This window comes from Eulemur rufifrons, chromosome 28 (genome assembly GCF_041146395.1).
Source record: "Eulemur rufifrons isolate Redbay chromosome 28, OSU_ERuf_1, whole genome shotgun sequence".
NCBI classification, from domain to species: domain Eukaryota; kingdom Metazoa; phylum Chordata; class Mammalia; order Primates; family Lemuridae; genus Eulemur; species Eulemur rufifrons.
Window position 1 is genome coordinate 19,592,533 of NC_091010.1, and position 22,974 is coordinate 19,615,506.

The 22,974-nt window shown below is 55.2% G+C and overlaps 1 protein-coding gene across 1 annotated transcript in view; it reads left to right on the plus strand.

The window, feature by feature from the left end:
* Nucleotides 1–22,974, plus strand: part of CDH23 (cadherin related 23) — a 393,911-nt gene that overhangs the window by 43,612 nt on the left and 327,325 nt on the right. The window contains exon 3 of the mRNA XM_069460801.1: nucleotides 2,394–2,471. Coding sequence (XP_069316902.1) covers nucleotides 2,394–2,471 — 78 coding nt within the window. The remainder of the gene's footprint in view (nucleotides 1–2,393; nucleotides 2,472–22,974) is intronic.

Genomic DNA, 22,974 nt, shown 5'->3' on the forward strand with positions numbered 1-22,974 from the left:
GTCTTGTAAAATAAAATTTAAAAATGAGCGACGCTCCTGCAGGCAGTTTTTTTTTCCTCGCTGGTTTCCCACCCCCAGCAGCCCGACCTGCTCCTGACTTCTCTGGGCACCCTGGACCCTGCTCCGCGGCTTCCTGCTTTCCTGAGACGGAGCCCGGGCCCCCAGCAGGGATCAGAAACCTTCCCCTCTGGCTGCGAGGGCGGCGCCTTTATTAATACCAATGTTAATAAGAGCTACCATTTATCGAGCGCTTGGGTGTGTGCCAGGGGCCCGGTGCTGAGCGCTTTATGTATGTAATCTCATTTAATCCTCAGGTTAGCCGTGAAGTAAGTCCTATTATTATGGCAGTTTTACACTCGGGTAAACTGAGACATGGGATGATCATGGGGCTAGAAAAGGCACAGGAAGGTCTCCAAACAGGCAAGGCCCTTGACCGGCAGCCTCTCTTTGAGGCTTTTACGTTCCTGGCATGAGAGGGTGGAAGTGTGTGTGCAGGTGCATATGGGTATTTGCAGTGGTCAGGGAGGGCTTCCTGGAGGAAGGGATGTCTATAAGGAGATTTGAAGGATGAATAGGAGTTTGGCACATGATGGCAGGAGGGCTAGCAGTCCTGTCCAGGAAGAGAGAGAGGGGCCAGGATGAGGGACCAGAAATGGCATCGGCTTGGCTGCTTGAGTGAGTTGGGGGAGGAAGATGCCAGAGCCTCCTAGCTCTGCCCGGGCCCCACTAGGAGGCATCCCGGGCTGGAGGAGGAAGTGCCCCACCCTGATTCCAGCCTCCTCGCCCTCTGGGAGCCTGGCACAAGCGCTGAGAGATAAGTGCTAAGGGAGCCCCAGTGAGCAGGGACCCTGGCAGGCCCAGCAGGAGCCCCTCATGGCGAGTGCTGCACAGTGTTGGCCCCGCTGTGAGCCAGACCAGCTCCCTCCCGCTTGGCAGGGACCACGGGGGAAGTGCCCTCGCTGGCCGGCGGGAGGCCCCGGGAGGAGCGTGGGGGCAGGCGAAACCGGCCTTGGGGCCTTGGGGAGGCTCTGTGGGGAGAACTTGTGGCGTGAGGGCTCCCCGTAGGTGCTAAGCTCCTCAGCCATGTGGGCGTCACCCTGACCCCTTCCACAGCCGGCCCCTACTCCAAGGCCACCAGCGTGGCACACGGTTAGCAGAACAAGCTTTGGGGTCTGGGCCTGTGCCGCTGGCCAGCTGTGTGAGCAAGCGAGTAAGCCAACTTACTTGTCCCCTGTAGTCCTCGTTTTCCCTGGTGGGATGCGGGTGTGACAGCACCTGCCTGCCCGTCAGGATTGAGTGAGGTGGTCTAAGTAGCTAGTACAGAGAAGGGGACCCATAGAGGGTAGCCGTTATTGTCACTGCCGTTATCACGTTCTGTGGGATCAGCCAGCCGTTCTTTCACATGACGAGTAGTACTGTGGGTCTTCTAGGTGCCAGGCCCTGTGCTGGGCTCAGGGCTACCATGGACAACCAAGCCCCTGTCCTTGCAGAGCTCACATTCTATCTAGAGCCACACCGTTCAATAGAAATACAGCACAAGGCCGGGTACAGTGGCTCACACCTGTAACCCCAGCACCTTGGGAGGCCGAGGCGGGAAGATTGCTTGAGGCTAGGAGTTCTAGACCAGCCTGGGCAACATAGCAAGACCCCATCTCTACAAAAAATAAAAAAAATTAGCCAGGCATGGTGGCGCATGCCTGTAGTCCCAGCTACTTAGGAGGGAGAGGCAGGAGGATCACTTGAGACCAGGAGTTTGAGGTTGCTGTGAGCTATGCTGACACCACTGCGCTCCAGCCTAGACAACAGATCTGATGTGGCCATAACTAAACAGAACCTTCTGTGCCAGGACTAATTGTATTTTTGTCGCATCATGTTGCATACATTTGTATTTTCCTTTTACTTTGGGCAAGTTATTATTGAGAAAGTAAATATATGTCTCTAAAAGAAAAAAGAAAAGATCACAGCACAAACCACATGTGTAATTTTAATTTTTCTGGGAGCCACATTAGAAAAGTAAAAAGAAACGGGTGAAATTCATTTTAATAATATATTTTACTTGATCTAATATATCCAAAATAATATCATTTCAACATGTAATCAATATAAAAGAATAACGAGCTATTTTACGCTAATTTTTCTTTGCACAAAGTGTTGAAATCCCGTGTGTATTTTGCATGCAGAGCACTGCCCGTGTGGACTGTGCTTCTAGGCACGTGTGGCCGGAGGCCTCGCTGGCCACGCAGCCTGACCGCTGCCCGCCCGCCCACTGGCATTCTCTGCCATTTGCCTCGAGGCAGGACAGTGGCCTGCGGGGTGCTGAGAAGTTGACCTTACAGAGTGTGTGAAGCTGGCGTGGGGGTGCGTGGCTGACACTCTTGTCCTCTGACTTCCAGGCCAGGTGAACCGGCTGCCTTTCTTCACCAACCACTTCTTTGACACCTACCTGCTGATCAGCGAGGACACGCCCGTGGGTGAGTGCGTGCCGGCTGGTGGGCGTGCCGGGTGGCATGGGGTGCCCTCCCTTCCCGCAAGTGAAGGGGATCTTACAGGTCGAGACCATCTTCCACCTGTTACTGGAATCTTTTCCACGGTGTTCATCTGGGGTCCCTCTGGAGACAGGGCACCCGGTACTTCCTGTGTGGCCCATTCCAACAGAGGGGAGTTCCGAACGTCCAGTGATGGAGCATGTTGAGCCCCAGGGGCTTCACTTCCATGGCTGGCACTAGATTGGATTCCTCTTCCACTTGAAGCCCTTGTGGATATTTGAAGGCTGCAGCTATTGTAGAGTTTGTTTTGTGGCTTTTCGTACTTTTCTGTGATTACTAAGTTTTCAGTATTGAGTATGCCTGGTTTTGCCATTAGGAAAAAAATAGCCATTTAGGACGTGATCACAAGCAACCCAGTGCCCGGCTGGAGTTGCCCCGTCCCCAGCCAAGCACCTGCCTTCCCGAGGGCCTGGCTCCCACGCCTGCCACTAGAGATTTGCAGAGAGGGGGCCCGGTGAGCCGAAGGACCCCATGGCCCTAGCTCAGCTCTGTGGACCCAGAAGTTTCTCAGGAAGCGGGGGTGAATTGCAGGCACCCTCCTGCAGCTGTGCTGGTGGGAAGGTGCCTGTGAGCACGCAGGCACACGGCATCCTTGAAAGGGGCCCGCCCCCTTCCAGCGACAGCCCTCCTCTGTCCTCTCATTCTCGCCGATGTCACTTTAGGGAAAGTGCCTGTCCTTGGGGCTTCTTGCACTTGGGTCTGCCTCCTCTGCGGGTGCAGAGGCAGGGGCTGTGTGCCAGAGGCTGTGCACATCGGGGGTCAGCGCGGTACATGCTTTTGGAGCATCACTTGTACTTGAAAATGAGACAGGACGGCTTGGAGTGGGGAGAGGTATTAAGATATTTACCCATTAAGTCGTTTAAAACACTCCTCCACATACAACCAGTGCCAGTGCGTGGCAGAGTGCTTGCACAATCCTTCAAAGAAGGTCTCTGCTGAAGGGGGCACCTTAGGGGGGCCCAGACTCTCCCCTGCTGGTTGTGGGGGTGTGAGCAGCCCCTTTCGCTCTGTCTGGTGGACGCTTTTTGCAGGGGGTTGCTGGGCACAGTGGGCATGCTCTGCCTGTTGTGGGGTTGTCCCCGTGGCCAGTAGCACTTTGTTTCTGGGGTGTTTGGGGGGCCCTCGGTGGAAAGTGGCTATACTTTTGGCAACAGATGAGCGTCGTAAGGCTGGATTTGGGGTTGGGGTTTGGGGATGTGGGCGTTGAGGGGCCATCCTGGAAGGAGCAGCCTGCCTGTGTAGGATGCCCTTCCAAAGGGTGAGCTCGCCCCTCTGGGGGTGGAGTGTACCCGCAGGTCTCTTGGGGACCCTGCTGAGCTGTATGCTCCCCTCTGTACTGGGCTGGGGGATGTTTGTGGGCACTGGAATTGTGACACAGCTGTGCTCTTTTGGTGGAATTCATCCGTGGCTCCCTGCCCACCCAGACCCGGATGGGGCTGGCACAGAGCCGGCAGGGTGGGCACCCAGTTCATGTATGTAGGCAAACGAGTGTGTGATTAGCAGCGCTCATCACCGTTGGTGTCCACGTTAATAACCTCATCCTCTGGGAGATTCCTTTGGAGCAGGAGGGCCACTGAGGCAGGGGCCTGGCCAGCCACTAACTGACCCTGGTGCTGGCTGGGGGAGGTGAGGGCCCCTCTCAAGGGAGCACTGCAGGTTCTGTCCCCAACCTGTGATCGCAGGCTCAGCCCTGAGCGTGGGGTCCTCGGAGGCCTGTGGTGCGGGAAGGTGATCGGGTGGGCTGCGGAGGGGCAGGCACGGCTTGGCCAGTGCTGGCACGGCGAGTCAGGCTGCACGCCCACCCAGCGCACCGCCAGCAGGCCCTGCTCCGTTGCCTTTGGCTCTGGCTCCTGATTGTCTTTTGCAAATGCCGCATCGATCGGCCTCCGGGAGCAACTCCCAGGACTCAGCCCTGTTAAGGCTCCACTTGGCAGTCACAGCGGGGGCGTCTGTCTAGTGCGGTGGGGATTGATCCCCGGCTCCAGGGGGCCCCGTAGGATTGAGAGGGGGCTCAGTGAGCTGGAAGACAATCATACTCATCTGTCTGGGCAGGGTGAGTGTTGAGCTGGCCCAGCACTCAGGCAGCCTCCTCTCTTCCTTTTATATCAGGATGGGGCAGCCTGGCTGTGTGACCTTCCGCACAGCACCGTACCTCTCTGGGTGCCTACCTCCCCATCTTGCCAATGAGAAGGCTTCAGAAAGATGGGCCCGGTGGGCTTTGGTTTGGGCAGCCTGGGTGAGACAGGCCCGGAGCCCTCGGCTGGGTGCTGCACCCACGTGGCAGAGGGCAGGTGCAGATTCTCGCCCATGGCAGGCTCCATGGGTGCCGGCCTCCCACCAGCCTGCAGGGAGAGGGGGAGGGCTGATGTTTCAGACGTCCAGCGCCAGGGCTCATTATCCAGCTTCTGCTTGGACACCCAGTGACAGGGAGCTCGTGATCTGACGAGGCAGCTCACTTCTGGGCTGTGGGACAGTTGCAGGAATAAAAAATTCTTCCTAATACTAGTATGAAACCTGCCTCCCTGGAACTGCCCACTGGGTCTAATTCTCATTGTGGGAGCCTTACAGAATAATAAAAATAATACGTATGATAGACTGTACCTATAATGTGTATTATTGTAACAACATTTATGGAATGTTCAAAGCAGTGTCCTAAGTGTTTTTACGTATTAATTGATTTTTTAAATTCCTTTTAAGAGTTGGAGGCAGAGTTTGGTTATAGGCTCTCTTTATGCAGTTCCTGTGCACGTGCTCTCCTGGGTTAAAGACTGGGACTTTTATCCACCCCAGCCTTCTGGGCCTTTCCGCGTTTTCTGCTCTTGCCTCAATTCCCAGCCATGGGCCAGTGGCTCGGGGGCGAAGGGGAGGGCACAGCGTGGCCATCTGACATCCCCCGCAGAGGCTGCGTGTTCCATTGCTGTCTCCTCACCTGTCTCGGCCCCAATTCCCTCTGTGCGATGTTCTTTTTCGAAGACCGTCTCCCAGCCAGAGAAGACAGAAGCCAAATGAGGTCATTAAGTAGCTCTGCCTTCTCCCGGTCTGTTGACATGGCCCCGCTCCCCCAGACAGGGCCCCTTGTCCCTGCGTGTCCTGCTCCCGTCGTGAATATCAGTCCCTGGCAGCAGAGCCGGGCCGGGGGGGGCAGTGTGGGGGCGGATGGATGGCCCAGGCCCTGGTCACGCTGGTTGGCATCACCGGCACCACAGCCCAGGCTATCAGCAGTGAATGGCCGCACCCTAAATGGACTCCTTTAGGGTGAGGACAGGGGCTGCCGGGGTGCTGTCTCCCGTCCACCCACCGACTCGACTCCAAGCCCTGCACCGGCATTGCTCATGTTGACATCACCAGTGACTTCTGTGTTGCTAAATCCCATTGTCCATCCCCAGACCTGTGACCTTCCAGGGGTTGATCTTTTTCTCCTCTGGGACACCACCGTCCCCGTCTCAGCCGCTTGACTGGTTCCTCCACATCTCCCCACCTCTTGGCGTTGGAGGGCCCCGGGGCTCAGGTCTTGTGTCTCTTCCCCTCGTTCTCACCCCTGGTGGTCGAGTGTAGCCTCGAGGCTTAGATGCCACCTGTGTGCTGACAACTCCTGGCTTTATTGTTTCCTGCCCAGGCTGCTGCGCAGGTGAACTCCTGGTCTCCCTGAGCACCCGCCTCCCTGCCAGCCTCTCCCATCCTGGCCGCGCTCCTTCCTTCTGGCTGCTCAGGTCAAAAGTTTGGGCTCATCCCCGATGCCTCTTGTTCTCCCTGACCTCACATCCATCCATCAGGAAATCCTGTTGGCTCTATCTTCAGAATCGTTCTGGAATCTTCTCACCCCTCCTGTCCTACCACCATGGTCCAAGCCTGGTTTATCCCAGCAGCTTGCTCATGTCTCAGTGGTGGCCCTGATGCTGCCCTAGCCCCTGCTGTGGCCTTTCCTCATCACGGCCATGGGCTGGTCCTGCTCACAGTCTGCTCCGGCCCCTCCACCCAGGCGGGGTGAAAGCCAGCACTCGTGAGTGGCACCGCGGCTGTTTGCAGTCCCCGCCCCCCACCCCTGCGGCTCTCGGACCTCACCCCTACCCTCCATCCCCTCGCTTGTCCCACTTCGTCCTCACTGGTCTCCTTGCAGCTCCTTAAGTGTGAGAGGACGTCCCTGCCTCGCGGCCCATGCATTTCTGTCCTGCTGCTGGAACGTGGTGGGCCTCCGCTCGCCAGCCAGGTCCCTTCAGTGCCACCACCTCTGGGTGGCCTTCCTGGTGCTGCCCAACAGCGGTAAAGTGCTGCTTCCTTTGCCTTCTCCAGTGCCTGGGCATCCTCTCTGTTAGTCCCCATGGTGATGCTGTTATCACTCACCTGTGCCTGGCCATCACTGTGTACCTAGGGCCTAGCCCTGTGCCTCGCATGTGTCTGGAACTTGGGGTGCCAGAGGGAAGGAGTGAGTGTCTGGACTTGGTGAGCATGTGGGGGAATCTTCCAAGGCAGGGGCTGTGGGCTGGCTCCATGCCTGCTCGCCATCCCTCCTGGAGCCTCGGGCCAGGCGCCCCCCTCCCCAGGGTGCGTCAGGAGTGTGATGTTGGTGACGATGGGGATGGCTGCCCAGGGAATGGGCCCAGGAGAGCACTTTCCTGCAGATGGCACAGACGCTGTACGTGCCTGTGTTTGTGAATGGCGAGGCCTGCGCCGTGCCAGGGGTCCTGTTTTTATCATCCCAGCTGCCTGCCTGAGCTGCACGTGGCATATTTGCTGGGGACCCTTGGGGCATCTGGGCCCTGGCTGGCCCCAGGGGAGGGACACAGCAGGGGCAGCATGAAGCCTGGCTTGGAGACACCGAGCTGATCAAGGAAGTCCAGGAGGGGTCCTGGTGGGTACCAAGCCCATCGGCCTTGGCCACTACTCTCATGCCTTGGGCCCTGGAGGGCTGCAGGGTCCCCCACTCTTCTAAACACCCCCAGCCACAAGCTACCCAAGTGCCTACAGGAATGTGTGACCTCCTTTTCACGGCTTGTCACCCCACTCCCCACAGACACCCCGCTCTCCAGACATGCTGACCGGCCAGTGCCCGACCGTCCTGCCCTCTCTCCCTGTGCCTTTGCCCATGCTGTCCCCGCGGCCAGCGCCTTTCCCTTCCCGGCCTGGGGCGTTCCTGCTCGTCTTTCTAGGTGAGCTCAGAGGTTACCTGCTCTGCGAGGCCTCCGCGGCCTCCACTCCCCCGCTCTCCTTCCAGCTTTGTCTTTGCATCTCTGAAGTCCCTCAGCACGTTCTGTCGTTATTTGTGTGTGACTCCCCATTGGACAATTAATTTTTACTTATTAATTTTATTAATATCGACATTACAACTAATTATCACTTTAGTATTTATGGATGATATCAGATTGCAGAGTGGTAATAGCTACTAACTATTGACAGCCAGCCTCCTGCCGGGGCCTCCGTTAAGCATTTGGAATGCATGGGTCCCTGTCGACCTCGCAGTCACTCTCCTAGGGAGGTGGCAGTATCTCCCTTCCACAGCCGAGCAAGCTGAGCGGGCACGGAGGGTGCCACGCACAGTGCCCGGCACAAAGTGGGCCTCGGCAGCTGCTCGGTGAGCGAGTGGGCGAGGGAATGAATGGGTGGTGTTGAGTGCCTTGCAGATTCCCCTCCCCTTGGCTCCCTGTCCTTCTGTTTGTCACCAAGGTTGGTGCACATGGAGCCGACTTCCCCAGGCATGACCCCCTGTACCCCCAAAGCATCTGAGCCACAATTAAGGTGACAGTGCCCGTGCTAATCACCCACATGAGTACATTAGTCTTGTCGGGAGCCATTAAGGTGAGAGCTCGGGATTCATTAGGATGGATCGGGCCCAGGCAGCGCCTGGCACCGCTGCCAGTCTGCGCTGATTAATTTCTCCGTAAACTCCATCAATGCCCAGCTGTTTCGTCTGGACCCAGGGAGAGCAATTTTCAGCTGGGCTGACCCCGCGTCAGCGGTCTCGCAGACGGGAGCGGAGCAACTGCAAGCAGGCCCCCAGCTCCCCGCGGCCAGGGAGACAGGGAGGGCGGATGCGGAGGGGATGGCGGCTGTGTGGGCAGCCTGCGCTCAGGGACGGCCACCCAGATGCCAGGTGAGAGAGGAGTCCAGGAGGGGTGGGGGCCTTTGCTAGGACTAGTTTCTGCACCTGGTGCTCTGGAAGGAGCTGTCGCTCCTCCCCTTCTCTTTTTAAAGAGAAGAAACCATCTCTTGGGAGGGGGGAAGAACCACAACGTGAGAATCATTTTACTCTTAACCAGAAGGTTCCTTAGGACTGACGCAGGCGGGAGGGGGTCATGGTGCCCCAGAGCAGTCCTTTGGCCAAGGCTGGTGGCAAAGCAACAGGGACTGTAGGACTAGAGGGACGGGAATGTGAGGGGTCCAGGGGGTCCCAAATATCAGCTGGGTGTGTGCTGCCTGCGTGGTTGGGCTTTTCTGCTGACCGTCGGTACAGAGGCGGTATAGCCTGGTAGGTGACAGTGACACAAAAAAACACAGGGTGTGTTAGACAGTAGTGAGTGCCAGGGAGAAATAATCACCTGTGGTTGAAGTTAAGGTCAGAGGCAGACGGTGGAGGGGGTAACAGTCTGTATCCCTCACCTTGCTTTTTACCTTCCACCTGAAGGATCCGCAGAGGGCCCGTGATGAACCCCTGGGACTTCTTTTTGATAACCGCTGTTTCAGTCCAACACTCCCACTTTACAGATGCAGACAGTGAGGCCCAGACTGCCTGGGTGTGAATCCCAGGTCTGTTTCAAGCTGTGTGTCTCACTTTCCTAATCTGCAAAATGGGGATAATAATACTGCGTTTACCTCTTTGGATTTGTGTGACTGTTACATGGCTGGCACATAGCAAGTGCTTAAAAACGGAAGCTGTAATTTAAACTTGTTCACTTGCTTTTAAATTCCTGTAAACAGGTTTTTAAAAGGAGACAAATGTATCAGACAAGCTTCTTTGTTGCCTGCTGGAGAAGGCACCTCTGGCTGTCCGTTCGCGGGAAGGCTGCTGGGAGCTCTCAGAATTGACAACAGCTAAAGGACCTCGCCTGTAAATTGGCCAGACAATCTGGCCAGCTGGTCACTGCTATTATCATGAATGAATTTTACCACTCGTGGCCCGGACAGCAATGTCCGGTTGGCTGAGCCCATGGCCTGTGTCTGGGCTCAGTCTGCAAGGGTGTGGGGGCTAGTGAGGGTCTCCTAGCTACACCTAATGGGAAAGCCTCCAAAAACAAGAGGGGTGGGACTAGATGGCACCCCCATAGAGAGACAAATGTCCATTTTATACCATCAGCATGAAATCCCAGGACTGAGATGCTGTTTTCCTAACACATATTAAAATAAATACATAGCTTTTAAGATTAAAAAACATCTTCTTCGTACCCCCAGACCATCTCAAGTAGCATGAGTGGACCCCCACTAGGCTTCAAAGAGCACTGGTCCAGACCAGTGGGTTTAATTTTTATTTGTTTTTTAAAATTTTTCTTTTGAAATAATTTTAGACTTATGGAAAAATTGCAAAATAGCACAAAGAGTCCCATATATACCCTTCACCCAGCTTCCCATAGTGTTCACATCTTGCATAACCATAATACAATTATGGAAACCAGGAAAGTAACATCGATGCAACGCTGTTAATGACAGAGCTTACTCAGATTTCACCAGCTTTCCCACTGATGTTCTTTTTCTGCCGGCAAGATGATTTCTAAACATCTTTTTTAGCTGTGGAACTAACTGTTTGGGCAAATGGAATCTTGCCCAGAAGTCTAGTATGTAGACAGACAGACAGACACACACATATATATGTACTTATATTCATTTATTCATGCAACAAATGTTTTGCTGAGTATTTTCTTTGCCTCAGATACTGTTCCAGGTACTGGGAATATGAACAAAACAGATGAAAATCCCTGACCTGACAGAGCGACATTCTAGTGAGGGGAACAGACAGAAAGCAACGGAGAAGAAAAATATACAGAGTGTTATATATTATTCTAAGGCAAAATAATCATTGGTGGAAGTTAAGATCCGGGTGGACAGTGGGGTTGTGCGTGTAACAGCCTGTATTCCTCACTTCTGCGTTCCCGCTTCCTGCAGGATCTTCAGAGGCCCATGGTAAACTCCCAGGGCCTCCTGGAAGACAGTTTGATGACCGCTGTTCTAGACAAACAGTCCCACTTTACAGATAGGAAACTGAGGCTGGAGAGGGAGGAGCTTGCCCAACGTCCCCGACAAGTTGCTGTTGAGCTCCAGACTGAAGCCTTCCCCTACCTCACTCACCAGCGGCAGAGAGAATTCCAGGGGGCTCTGCCCATGCAGTCCCGTGGTGCCTCCAGGCCTGGGAAGGTGTCCTGGGTTGGTGGGCTTCGAGCTTGGGACTTGAGGTTTGGAGCAGGGGCCCTAGATGCCTCACAGCTGCCACGATCTGGGGGTAGAGTGCTTAAAGAGGGGAAATAAGAGTAGCCCAGAGGCTCCCTGGGATGTTGGCAAGGGGGCCTTAATTTTAGAAGAAGAAGGTGATCTAGTGTCTTCCAGATGATCAGTTGCTGGAACGATTGACCTGGGGCCCTCGGGTCTTGGTGCCCTCACAGAGCTGGGGTTTTACTCTTCCTTCTGTGAGGTGGGAGGGATGACTTGCAAGACCCCCGGGAGGGCCTGGGCACCTCTGTGGCCTTGCCTCCTCTCTGCCTTTCTCTAAGGGGGTGATAGGACACATCAGTGCCCTCCTGGGAGTCTTGCGGGCTGCAGCCACTCCTAGGAGGCCCCTGCCTGGGCATGTCTGGAGCCTGTGACAGCCCCGGCTGTGGACTGCCCCTCAGCACACAGGTGTGGAGGTGGGTTGGCTGCAGCCACAGAAACACTAATGATGATGATGATGTGCCGCCTGCTGTGCGGGCATGCTGTCGATGCCATGCCCTGGACACCTGTGCCACGCTGTGCTGGGGGTGGGGCAGGGACATGCACATTAAACAGAACTAGGGAAATAGCAACTATCTTTTATTACTCACTCACTCTGTGTCTACATCAGCTCTTCATACACAATGCTTCATTGACTCCTCATCGCAAACTGAGAAAAGTGGGTCTTATCACCCTCATTTTGCAGATGAGGAAGCAGAGGCTCAGAGAAGTTAAGTAACTTGCGCAGGGTCACCCAGCTTGTATGGGATGGAAATTGGACTTGAACTCAGTGCTGCCTGACCCCAAAGCCCGTGCACTTAATCACAACTCTGGAATTCTGTCTTTGCTTTTGTGGAGCTCCAGTCTGAGTGGAGAAGAGAGCCAGTGTTAAATGACCAGCCCTCCCCGGGCAAGTGGGAGGCATGAGCTACAGAGTGTTGCTAATGCCCCAAAGAGGAAGGCATTCATCCTGGGCACAGGATGGAGAGGTCTTCATCATAGAGGTGGCATGGAGTGGTTGGGTTTTGGCAGGATGAAGCCACAGGGGAGGCATTACAGAAAAGGGTGATGGAACAGGCTGACCAGAGTGGGGCAAGCAATTTGTGTTGTGTCTTGGATGGCCAAAATAGGTTGTTGTGGTTAAAAATAAAAATAATAATAATACTAGTAGTTATTTAGTGCCCGTTTTACTGGTTAGGTTATCTGCATGATCTCATTTAATCCTTACAGTGGTGACAGGAAGTCTGTTCTATCCTGTCTCCGTGTTACGGGCTCAGAGAGCAAGCTGCCCAAGGTCCCACAGCCAACAAGCAGCGGAGTTAGGTTTGAATTCCAAGTTCAGTCTCCAATGTCCATTCTCTTCCTACCCTGCTATGCTGCCTCTCAGGATCGTGTAGAGTCTTTCCTCCGTCTGTCGCCCAGGAAAGAGTCTCAGTGGCCAGTGTTCCACACAGGAGAGGTGCCGGGTTAAGGGGCAGCTGCTCCTGGGGAGGGGAGATTGGCCGGTACAGCTGGCTGTGCCCCCGTGCAGCTGTGTGAGCTTGGGGAAGTCAGTTTCCCCATCCGGGCCTCGCCTCCCCGTTACTCAGAAGATGCCTGTCCTTGCTGGACATACTATGCAGAGTAAGAAATAATGCTGGAAAATGACTTGGGCAAAACCAGATGAAAGTAGATTAGTCAGGTCTCTTGCTCCGGGGTCCGTGGCCTTTTCCAGTGACCAGCGGCGTGGCCAGGCAGCAGGCACCGCCTTCGTGGGGGCCGAGGACGGGCAGATGAGCCTGGCTCAGCTGTGCTGTCGGGTCGGGGATGTGCTGAGCTTGCAGCCAACCGGGAACACTTGGGCTCCCAGGGAACCAGCCGAAGGTGTAATTTACAAGAGCTGAAAACTCTCCAGCTGGCGGAGGAGACGGTGGCAGGCAGGGCCGACTTTGAACTTGTCATCACTCCCCTCATCCGACTGTTCTTTAACATGCCTCAGGGGACTTGCGAGCCTGACTGTCCAACTACGGCTTAGCCTGGAACGGGACATCAAGTTGTTCCATCAGCCCTTCACCAAGAAAGGGCCTGGACACCCAGGAAAGTTGTCCCATGTGCAGGGGTCTCCTGGAAGGTCCCCTCACGGTGCACTGAGCACTGCGAGGGAGGCACAGGGCCTCTGGGTTCTGGTCTCAGCTCTGCCACTTATTAGCTCTGTGGCCACAGGCAAGTCCCTTAGCCTCTCTGAGCCTCGTTTTCCTCTTCTGGAAACAGGGATGGTCATACTTGCCTGGCCAACCTCACAGCAGCTTATGAAAGAGCTTTGAAAATGAAAGCGGTACCAGTGGGGGCGTCATTCCTATAGAGCAATTGGTCTTTAGATGCTTCCTCTTCCAAGAAGCCCTCCGTTGTTGCATCTTCACCAAGTGTGGGCTGTGTCACAGGCTACTTCACCTCTCTCTGCCTCAGTTTACTCAGTTAGAAAATGTGGGTAATGATCACACTGTTATCTGCTTATAGGGATGTGGTGAGGAGTAAATAAGCTAATGAAAGTCAGGCATTTAGAACTGTGTTTGGGCACATAGGATGGATGTGAGCTGTTATTTTTATTTTTACTAGTATTTTTCCCAATTAGGTGAGAAGCAGCTTGAGGGAAGATGTCCTATATGGCCAAAGCCCACTGTGCCAACACATAAATATTTGGTGTGGTTTTAGGCATTACTCTTCCAAAGGACATTTTTACCCTCCAGTTGGAAGAGGCCCAGAGGCCCCTGGTCCCACCTTCCAGCCTGACCAGGACCCCCGGTACAGCTGCCTGTCAGCAGGAGGTGCAGGTGCCGGCTGGGCCCTTGCGGCAGTTGGCAACTCCGTGTCTCGCCAGGCAGCGAGCACCACCTGCCTACCGACGGGCTGGCTGCCTCCTGCCGCCCCCCGTCCATGCGGGTCTGCCCCAGAGCTCCCTGGAGTCAGCCTGTCCCTCTTCGCACGATGGGGTCCAGGCTCTGCAGACAGAGGGTGTCCCCTGGATCTGCTCCTTCCTCTACAGCACCAGCTCTGTAGCTCCTCACCCTCAGGGCAGGCTCGGCTCACCTTCTCCCTCCTGATCCCCCTCCTGTGTGCCAGGTGTTGTGCTGAGGGCTTTTTGCCACCTTGCCCATTTAATCTTGGCAGTGCCCTATGAAGGAGATAGTTATGAAGCCCGATTTACAGATGAGGAAACTGAGGCTTAGAGAGGTTGTCACCTGCCCGGGGCTCCAGGTCATTAAGCTGCTGAGCTGGATTCAAGCCCACGTCTCTTTCCCTCCATAAGCAATGCTCTACCCTCTTTGGCACAGATCAGAGTGGACATAGAGGACCTTCCAGCACTGGGGCTGCTACGGGGTCAGTCCTGGCTCACCATCTTCCTCACTTGCCTTCATGCCACAGTGGACAGAGGGGCAAGAGCCTCCACGCTTGGTCCTCTCTGGGCCCCGGCCCTTGGGCGAGGGAGAGGCCATGCCCTGCTGTCACAGTGCTGCCCCTGGGCTCCCCTCTCCTGGCTGTCTTGGCGGCAGGAGCCCTAGCGCTTCCTAGGATTGATTTGGCCTTTGAAAAGGATAATTCAAGATGAATACGCCGGCGTCCGACTGGAGAGCGATGGAGAGATTATTGAGTGTTGAACCTGCTTCGCCGCATCGCCTGCTTTATGAGCTCTCCAGAGAAACCCTATGTTGTAGATAACTCAGGCCTGACGGGCAGGGAGCTGGCGTTTGTCTCCACGCTCCCTGGTGAGCAGTGCTGGTGGGGCCCCGGCCCCCTGCTCGCCCCGGCTGGGAGCCAAGAAGCAGCTTCTGGCCCCATCACGGTGCCGACCGTGTCCGCCTCCCTGCCCATCCAGCCCCCTTTCTCGCCCTGTGCTGCCCCAGAAGGTGGGGTGGGGGCAGTGGGGCCCACCTGCTGGGTCGCTGGGGTGGTGAGTGGGCCAGAGCCTACGCACACATCTCTTTGACTTCTGGCACCTGTCACCCCCAGGGGTAGCCAGCCTCATCACTAGGGACACCAGCTCTGCAGGTTGGCGTGCTCCCTGGGAGGTCGGGAAGGATCTGTAGAGCAGGGACTCAGTAGGCTCTTTGGGGAGGTGACACACAGGGGCACGAGGTCAGGGGAGCAAGGCCCTCGTGGGCCCGGCAGCTCAACTTAACCCTGGTCACCCCTGTTGTTTGTCCTAATCAGTCCCTGCTCCTGCCACCCCTGCAGCCCCGCGGTATTCTAGGGGACAGACGGGGTGGAGACAGGAATAGACCAAGTTGCAAATTCTTCCAGGGCAGGCCAGGGCCCAGGTCTTCAAGCCTTGTTAGGTGGGCTCACCTGGCGTGTGCAGCACGCTGGCCTCCTTCCTCAGAGAGCCCGGGGCCCTGGCACAGGGGCAGCACACGGGGGGCCCTAGTTCTGCGTGTGTTGACTTGCATGTCTGTCCGGCCCATGAGCACACTCAGCCTGGCGGTGACAGCTGCAGGTAGGAGAAGGCTTTTCCGGGGAGAGGCGTCCGGAGGAGGGATGCCAGGGGAGACGCGCGAGGGGCAGCAGGGCCCTCCCCACAGTGCGGCCCAGTAATGAACAGTTGTTGCCCTGGGGGGTCCCTGGGGGTGGCCCAGCGATGGCGCCAGCCTTCTGACGTGTTTAACACAGACTGCGTCTCCTGCTGACCCTTGCTCATCTCTGTGCCCCGTCACACCGCAGGACGGCAGGAGACGGCAGCGACTTGGGCTGACAGCAGCCCACAGCCCTGCACTGTTTCCCTCGCCCCGGATCCTCACCACAGCGCAGAGGCCACCGTCACGCCTGCGTAATAGGGGAAGTAGTGACTTGTCCAGAGTTGAGGAGCTTGTTACATGGCAGCCCCAGGGTTTAAATCCAGCGGTCTGGCCCCTGGGGAGCGGGCTCATGTCTGCAGTGCCGGCTCTGTTCCCCGCAGGGTGCCCTGGGTAAGCTGCCCCTGCTCTTCAGGCCTCAGTTTCTCCATCTTACAAACTGAGGATAACACGCCTCTCCCATCCCGTTCTTTTCTCTCCACCAGCACGCAGTTCTCGAACTCCAGCACCCTCCAGAATCCCCTGGAAGGCTTGTTACAACCCTGATTGCCAGCCTCATCCCCTGAGTGTGGAAACCCCTGAGTTTCTGATTCAGTAGGTCCAGGGTAGAGCCCAAGAACTTGCATTTCCAACAAGTTCTCAGGGAATGCTGCTGCTGCTGGTTTGGAGACCCCGCTGGACACCGCTGCCCTGGCCACGCTGCTTCCCGGCCCCTGCACTTGGCTCCTCCACCACCCAGGCCCGGTCAGTTCTGCAGCCCTGGCAGTGTCTGCTCTTTGGGCATCGCGCTGGGCTTCCTGGGACCTGCCTCTGCCGGCCGTTTTGCAGGTCCCCTGCCTGGGACACGCCTGTGTTTCCACACTCCAGCGGGAGCTCATCATCAGTAACAGATGTGTGAATTAAGAGGGGGCCATGGGGAGGGCAGGCATGGAGCCGGAGCCGGGGCTGAGATGCCCAGCACAGCGTGCCCCCAGCCCCGCCTTTTGTGTTTACACAGAGTGGCCGTGGGCAGCGGACATAATTACTCCTGACGGCCTTCATTAAAAGCTCTGGAGCAATTTACAGTCAATTAAGGAGAAGGGAACTGCTTCCCTCTTCAGGCACTCCCCCCCCACCTGCTTCAGAGGGAGTCCTGCCGGAGCTGTGCAAGCCGGGGTTTCAGGGACAAGGAGGAGGAGGAGGAGGAGGAGGAGGAGGAGGAGGAGGAGGAGGAGGAGGAGGAGGGTGGCTGAGGAAGAGGAGGAGGAGGAGGAGGAGGAGGAGGAGGAGGGGGAGGGTGGCTGAGGAAGAGGAGGAGGAGGAGGAAGAGGAGGATGATTGTGGCTGAGGAGGAGGAGGAGGAGGAGGAGGGTGGCTTCTGAAGCCAGTGAACTCACTGTCCTCACGGAGTCAGCAGCCAAGCCATGGGTCACAAGCTCTTGGCGCAGTGCTCACAGTGTGCTGTGAGAGGCCGTGTGCCCAGGAGGAAAGTGCTCTGAGCCCTGGCTCTGCCCCTACGCACGCAGAGACCTCGGGCACTTCTGTCACCTCTCTGAGCCTCAGTTTTCTTATCTGTAAAATGGGGCTGGTTGAGCATACTTTGCAGAGCTGTTAAGATTGTTTAGTGAAATAACAAATGTGGTGAGCACAGGGTCTGGCCCCACCAGGTGCTTGGTGGCTGGGACGGACACTCCTGTTCCACCTGGCGACCTTCACCTGCCCCAAAAGGCTGTATAGATGTTGATAGTCCTAAATCCTCCCCCTTCCCTCCCTCCCTCTTAGGACACAGGAGACCAGAAGATGCAAGTGGGGAGTGTCCTCTGGGCCGGGCCTCCGACCTCAGAGAGCCTGGGGGCCAAGGTGGACAAGCTCTTCTTTTGTCTAAAGGCCAACGTAGGAAAATGAAAATGCTTGCCAGCCGCAGTTCACCCATCTAAAATGAAAATAGCTTCATTGAATGCCACGGGGGGAAGTGCACATTTTCACAACTTAGATTATCTACTTGGTTGACTAGAAACATATCAATGAGAAAACTGGCACTGCTTCCTAGCTCCAAAAATATAAATATCTGAGTCTATTTGAGAAGTGGCAGTAAAGAGCCACGTTCTGAAATTAGATCAAGGGCCATATTGAGAGGACAGGCTGCCCGGGAGCCCCCAGGTGCTTGTCCCTGCTCCAACACGGTGCCCTTGTTTGGGGAGATGACATATGACATGTGACATATGCCCAACACAGAGCCTGGCACACTGTCAAGGCCGGTAACTCCCAGCCTGACCTCACCCAGCTGCCAAGAAGTGTTGCCTTTTCCTGTCCTGAAATCCAGTTATTTTGTTTCCGGTCCTCTGCCTATTAAAAGAACAATGAGGAATGAGTTCGGGGCTATCCCTGTCCCCTGCCATTCCTCCCCTCGGGGAGGCTCTGTTCTCAGCATCCCTTGTCTGGGTCCCCAGGGCTCTGGGCGAAGTGGGGGCAGCAGGGATGGCTGAATGGGGGTTGGGGAAAGTTAGTATTCTCTTACCGGCCAGCTCTCCTGGCAGTTTTCTCATCTGTAAATTAGGACAGTGACTCTCTTGTTACTGGCATCAGTGGGTGTGAAGTTCCCAGGGTGTCCAAGAGCCAGGACCCAGGGGCCAAAGGTGTCTTCATTTTAGAACTTCACCTGTTTTGCCTGAAGGTTGTCTGCTGAATTTCCCAGTCTCTGTCCCTCCTTCCGTGGGGGCAGTGTCCTGCCCTCAACAGATCACAGCCCTGGCCCGATGGGGTTCTTACATTGGCCACTTCTTTTTGAGAAAGGTGTAGAGATTTTTTTTTTTTACGTATCACCCTATGTTTAGAGTCCTCATTAGAATATTTTCATTTAGACTGGGTGAGGTGGCTCACGCCTATAAAGTAATCCCAGCACTTTGGGAGGCCAAGGCGGGGAGGATGGCTTGAGTCTAGGAGTTTGAGACCAGCGTGGACACCATATTGAGACCCCATCTATACAAACAATTTAAAAAATTAGCCAAGTGTGGTGACATGCACCTATAGTCCCAGCTATTCGGGAGGCTGAAGCAAGAGGATCGATTGCTTGAGCCCAAGAGTTTGAGATGGCAGTGAGCTATGATTGCACCACTGCACTCCAGCCTGGGAGACAGAGCAAGACTTTGTCTCTTAAAAAAAAAAAAAATGTTTTCATTTATCCAACACCCAACACATACAGTACTTACTTTGGGTCAGTAACTGCTATAAGTTCTTTTAATCCTTATGACAATGCTGTGAGGAAGGTACAATTATTACCATTCCCATTTTATAGATGGGGAAACTGAGGCAAACAGGGAGAAGTGATTTGCCCCAGATCATACAGCTGATGAGTGGGATTTGAACTTGAGCCTTTTGACACCAGCACCCACCCTCTTAACCAAGGTGTTCTGCTACCTGCTAATAACAGTAATGACAGTAGTAATAATAGCTTGTTTATTGAGCACCTATAAGGTACCAGGTACATTATACACATTATTGCATCAAATCTTTATGATAACCCATAAGGTAGGTATTTATGTTTCTATGTGGCAGATGAGGAAACTGAGACTTAGAAAGAATAATGAACTTGGCCGTGGTCATAGAACTAGTTAACAGTGGAGCCAAGACTGAAATCCAGGGCAGCCTGCCAGTGTGTCCCTACCTGCAGGGACCTAGATGATGGTCGGATGGTCGTTCCCCCACCACTCCTGCTGCATTTCCTGGATCCGCCAGTTATCTGTGGTGAGGACTTGTCCCATCCAGAAGCAATTCCACTCAGCCCCACTGTGCTAGAGCCTGGGCCAATGACTCGCCTGCACGGTTCTGAGTGATGCCGAGTGCGTGGTGGGGGGTGGAGGGTGTGGAGGGGATGGAAGTGCATGGATGTCAGGCCCACTCGTGGATGATGGACTGTGGGCCCAGGTCACGTGTTGCCATATGCCCCTTCCTGGTGGCAGCTAGATCTCCTTACTGGTTAAACCTAGTACTAACAGGAACGTAAGTCACTCAAAGTTGCATTGTACCGTGACACTCCTGAATTCAAATCCCCTTTTCTCCTGTCCTTCTGACTGTCCCATAGAGTTAATGAGAGCTGTCATTTATGGAGGGCCGACTGGGGGCCAAGACTTCATATGCGTTGTCTCATTCAATCCTCACAGCAGCCCAGGATGAGGGCAAGATGGTTATAGCTTCATTTCTTCCAGCATGAGCTACTTCAAGCATGTGGAAGAGTGGAGGGCTGCACCGTCCAGTGTGGTAGCTAGCCACTAGCTACATGTGGCTATGTAAATGCAAATTAATTACAATTAAATAAGAACATAAAATTCACTTCTCATTCACACTGGTCACACTGCAAGTGTTCCATAGCCACCCGTGTTGGGTGGCTGCAGTGTTGACAGTGTGGGTAGAGAAAGTTTGCATCATGGCAGCAGACCCTGTTGCCTGGTGTGGAGCATGTCTGTTCTGCAGTCAGCAGCCTGGCCAGAGCCACTCAGCAGGGGACAGGCAGCCCTCGAGGGAATGCGTGGGCTCTCAAGCCCTGTCCCCATGCCTGGCTGTCATCCCTGCCCCTGAGGACAAAGAACATTCTCTCTAGGTAGCCAAGAGGCACATGAGGTGCAAAGGGGCAGTGTGACCCACCCAAGGTCAAGAGGCTGGAGATGCCTGGGGAATGGAAACCGAGGGCCCCGAGCCATGCAGTGCCACCCAGCTCTCCCAGCCCCCAGCCGGGCCAGCTCAGGGGCGCTGTGCCCACCCCTCGGCCGGAGGCAGCCCTGCTGGCTGGGAATTTTTACAGCTGTTTATCGGAGGTCATTCCATCTGGGAATGAAATAACTCTCCCCATAGCCACTATGAATTTTTCGCTTCCCTGGGAAAAAAAACAGCCCCTGTGATTGGAACATTGTCTGCAGTCCTGTCAGGTAGCTGGCGGTGAGTGACAGGAGAGAGAAAGCAAACGGCTGAAAGCCATTACCCTCTTACTTCAGTGGAGTTGGAAAAATAGTCATAAATTAGTGCCGGGCCCTGCACGAGGGGAGAGGAAGAAAACACAAGAAAGAAAAAAAAATTCTCCCTAGAAAGTCATAATTTTCCTCCAGGTGGGAGGAGAAGGATGTTCAGAAGGTGATGTCTTGGAAGAGGCTGCGCGTCACCCGTCACCCCCCCTTTGCTGGTCAGCTCTTGCTGCCACACCCCGGGACGGAGTCCAAGGGAGGCAGGATGCTCAGGGAAAGCAAGAGGGACTGTGCTATCTCTCCCCGCACCCCAGGGCCACCTCCTGCAGGGGTAGCACCCTGCCTGAGCGTGTGTGTGAGCACGTGTGTGTGAGCATGTGAGGTGTGTCCCTGTCCATGTGGGTGCAGGCACATGAGAGTGTCTCTCTTCACATGTGTATGTGTGTATCAGCCCACGTGTGTGAGTCCCTGCCCATGTGTATGAGTGTGCACACATACATATGAGCGCGTGTCCCAGCTCACACGTGTGTACCTGCCAACATGCGTGTTCCTGCACGTGTGTGCACATGCATGCTTGTGTGTGTGCACATATGAGTGTGTCCCTGCACACGTGCGTGTGTGTGTGTGTGTGTGTGTGCTGATGTGTCTGTGGGGTGATGCCTGTGAATGCACCTGTCGCCTTGCGTGGTGTGTGTTTAAGAGAGTGCGGCTTCACCTTCTTTTCATACTTGGCTTCTTCTATACATTTGTAGTGACCCACTGGAACATCTCCGCCATTGACGAGGCAGCCTGAGCAGGGTGTGTGTGTGTGTGTGTGTGTGTGTACACCCACGGGGTTGCAGACTGCCTTGGAGGCTGCTGTTCATTATGAGGCTGGCATCTGGGGAGAGCAAAAGGACAGCTTGTGAGCCCTGCAGGGATGGGTGTGCTCTGCTCGGGGCTGTCATTACTTAAAGGACATAGCCTCTGCTTTCTTTGTGGGGCCAAAGGTGTTTCTCTGTGGAGGATGGTAGGAGGAACTGTGAGGAGGGGCTGGGCACAAGGCAGAATGGCTCGCGAGCCCCTTTGGAGACCCCAGAGCAGGAGAGTGAAGGGTCACCTGGACCTGGGCTGCTGGGAGCACCCACCTGCGTTCAGGGTGTGCCGTGTACAGACGTGAACGTGTGAACTTGCACAAGAACGTTTTGTAGGTGGATAGCGTGTGCCAGTGGTTGTCATATCTTAGCGTGCATCAGAATCCTCTGGAAGGCTTGCTGAAACAGGTTGCTGGGCCCCGTCCCCAGAGCTTCTGGTTCGGCAAGTGTGAGGTGGGGCCTGAGAATCTGCATTTCTAACAAGCTCCAGGGGATGTTGATGATGCTGGTCTGGGGACCCCACTTTGAGAACCACTGACACCCACCTTTGACAGAGTCCTTTAATGCCTCCCCAGTACCGCAAGCCTGTGAGGCTGGGCAGGGAGGTAGTGCAGGGCAGCGGGTGAGAGCAGAGATTACCAGGACGGGAGCTGACTGCTGGGGTGTTGAAGTCTGACTCTGCCTCCTACCACCTGCGTGACCTTAGGCAAGTTACTTAACCTCTCTGTGCTTGGGCTTCCTCATCCATGAAGTGAGGAGGATGATAAAATCCACTGTGAGGGCTGGCGTGTGGGAACTTAGCACATGTAAAAGGCTTAGAATATTGCCTCGTACCTAGACAGCACTGTGTGCATTGGCTGATATCATTATCTCCACTTTGCAGATGAGCAAACTGAGGTGAGTGGAACCCCAGGCCACACTGCAAGTTAAGGCAAAGCTGGAATGAGAACCCAGGCTCCCAACTCCTAGCCAGTGCCTCTATGCGCCTCTCCCCCACCATATTATGATCCCCAAGTGCTCTTTATCGGGGTCCCTCGGTTCCAGCCATCCCTGTGGCCAACCCAGTGGTTTGTTTCCTGAGCCTCCCTTCGTGGGGCGGAGGGAGGCAGACTCTTACTTCTTCCTCTCAGAGAGGAAGTGGGGCTGAAACAAACCCTGATGGGCCAGCTCCGACCTCTGCCCCATCCCATAGGCTCCTGGTGCCACCTGTGACCTGGCCCCACCTGTGACCTGGCCCCATCCTCTTCTGTCCCCAGCTCCTCAAGCTCTGCCAGTGAAGCTCCTGGCCCTGCTGGGTCCTGCACCTGCATACTTGTGCACACAATGCATACACACTTGTGTATATAGTGCATGCACACAGACATATACTCATGCATATACATACATGTACGCACACACAGGCTGTGGCTCAGAAATCTCAGTCTCCCGGGCAGAGGAGGAAGCCTGCAGAGGAGGCGTTTATAGTGGACTCTCAGCAGCTGTGGATCAGAGAGAGGCCTGCTCTGTCCCAGCCTACTGGGGCCTTTCTGTGGGGAACAGAATCCTAGAACTGTGTGGTTTTGAAGTGGGCAACATCAGCGTTCGATGGGCTTTCTGCTCCATTCCACAGTGCTCCCTGAGCACCCACTGGGTGCTGGAGGTTCTCAGCAGGCGCTTTGGCCCCACCTGCCAGGCATTCCGTTCGCAGTTGCAGTGAGAGGGT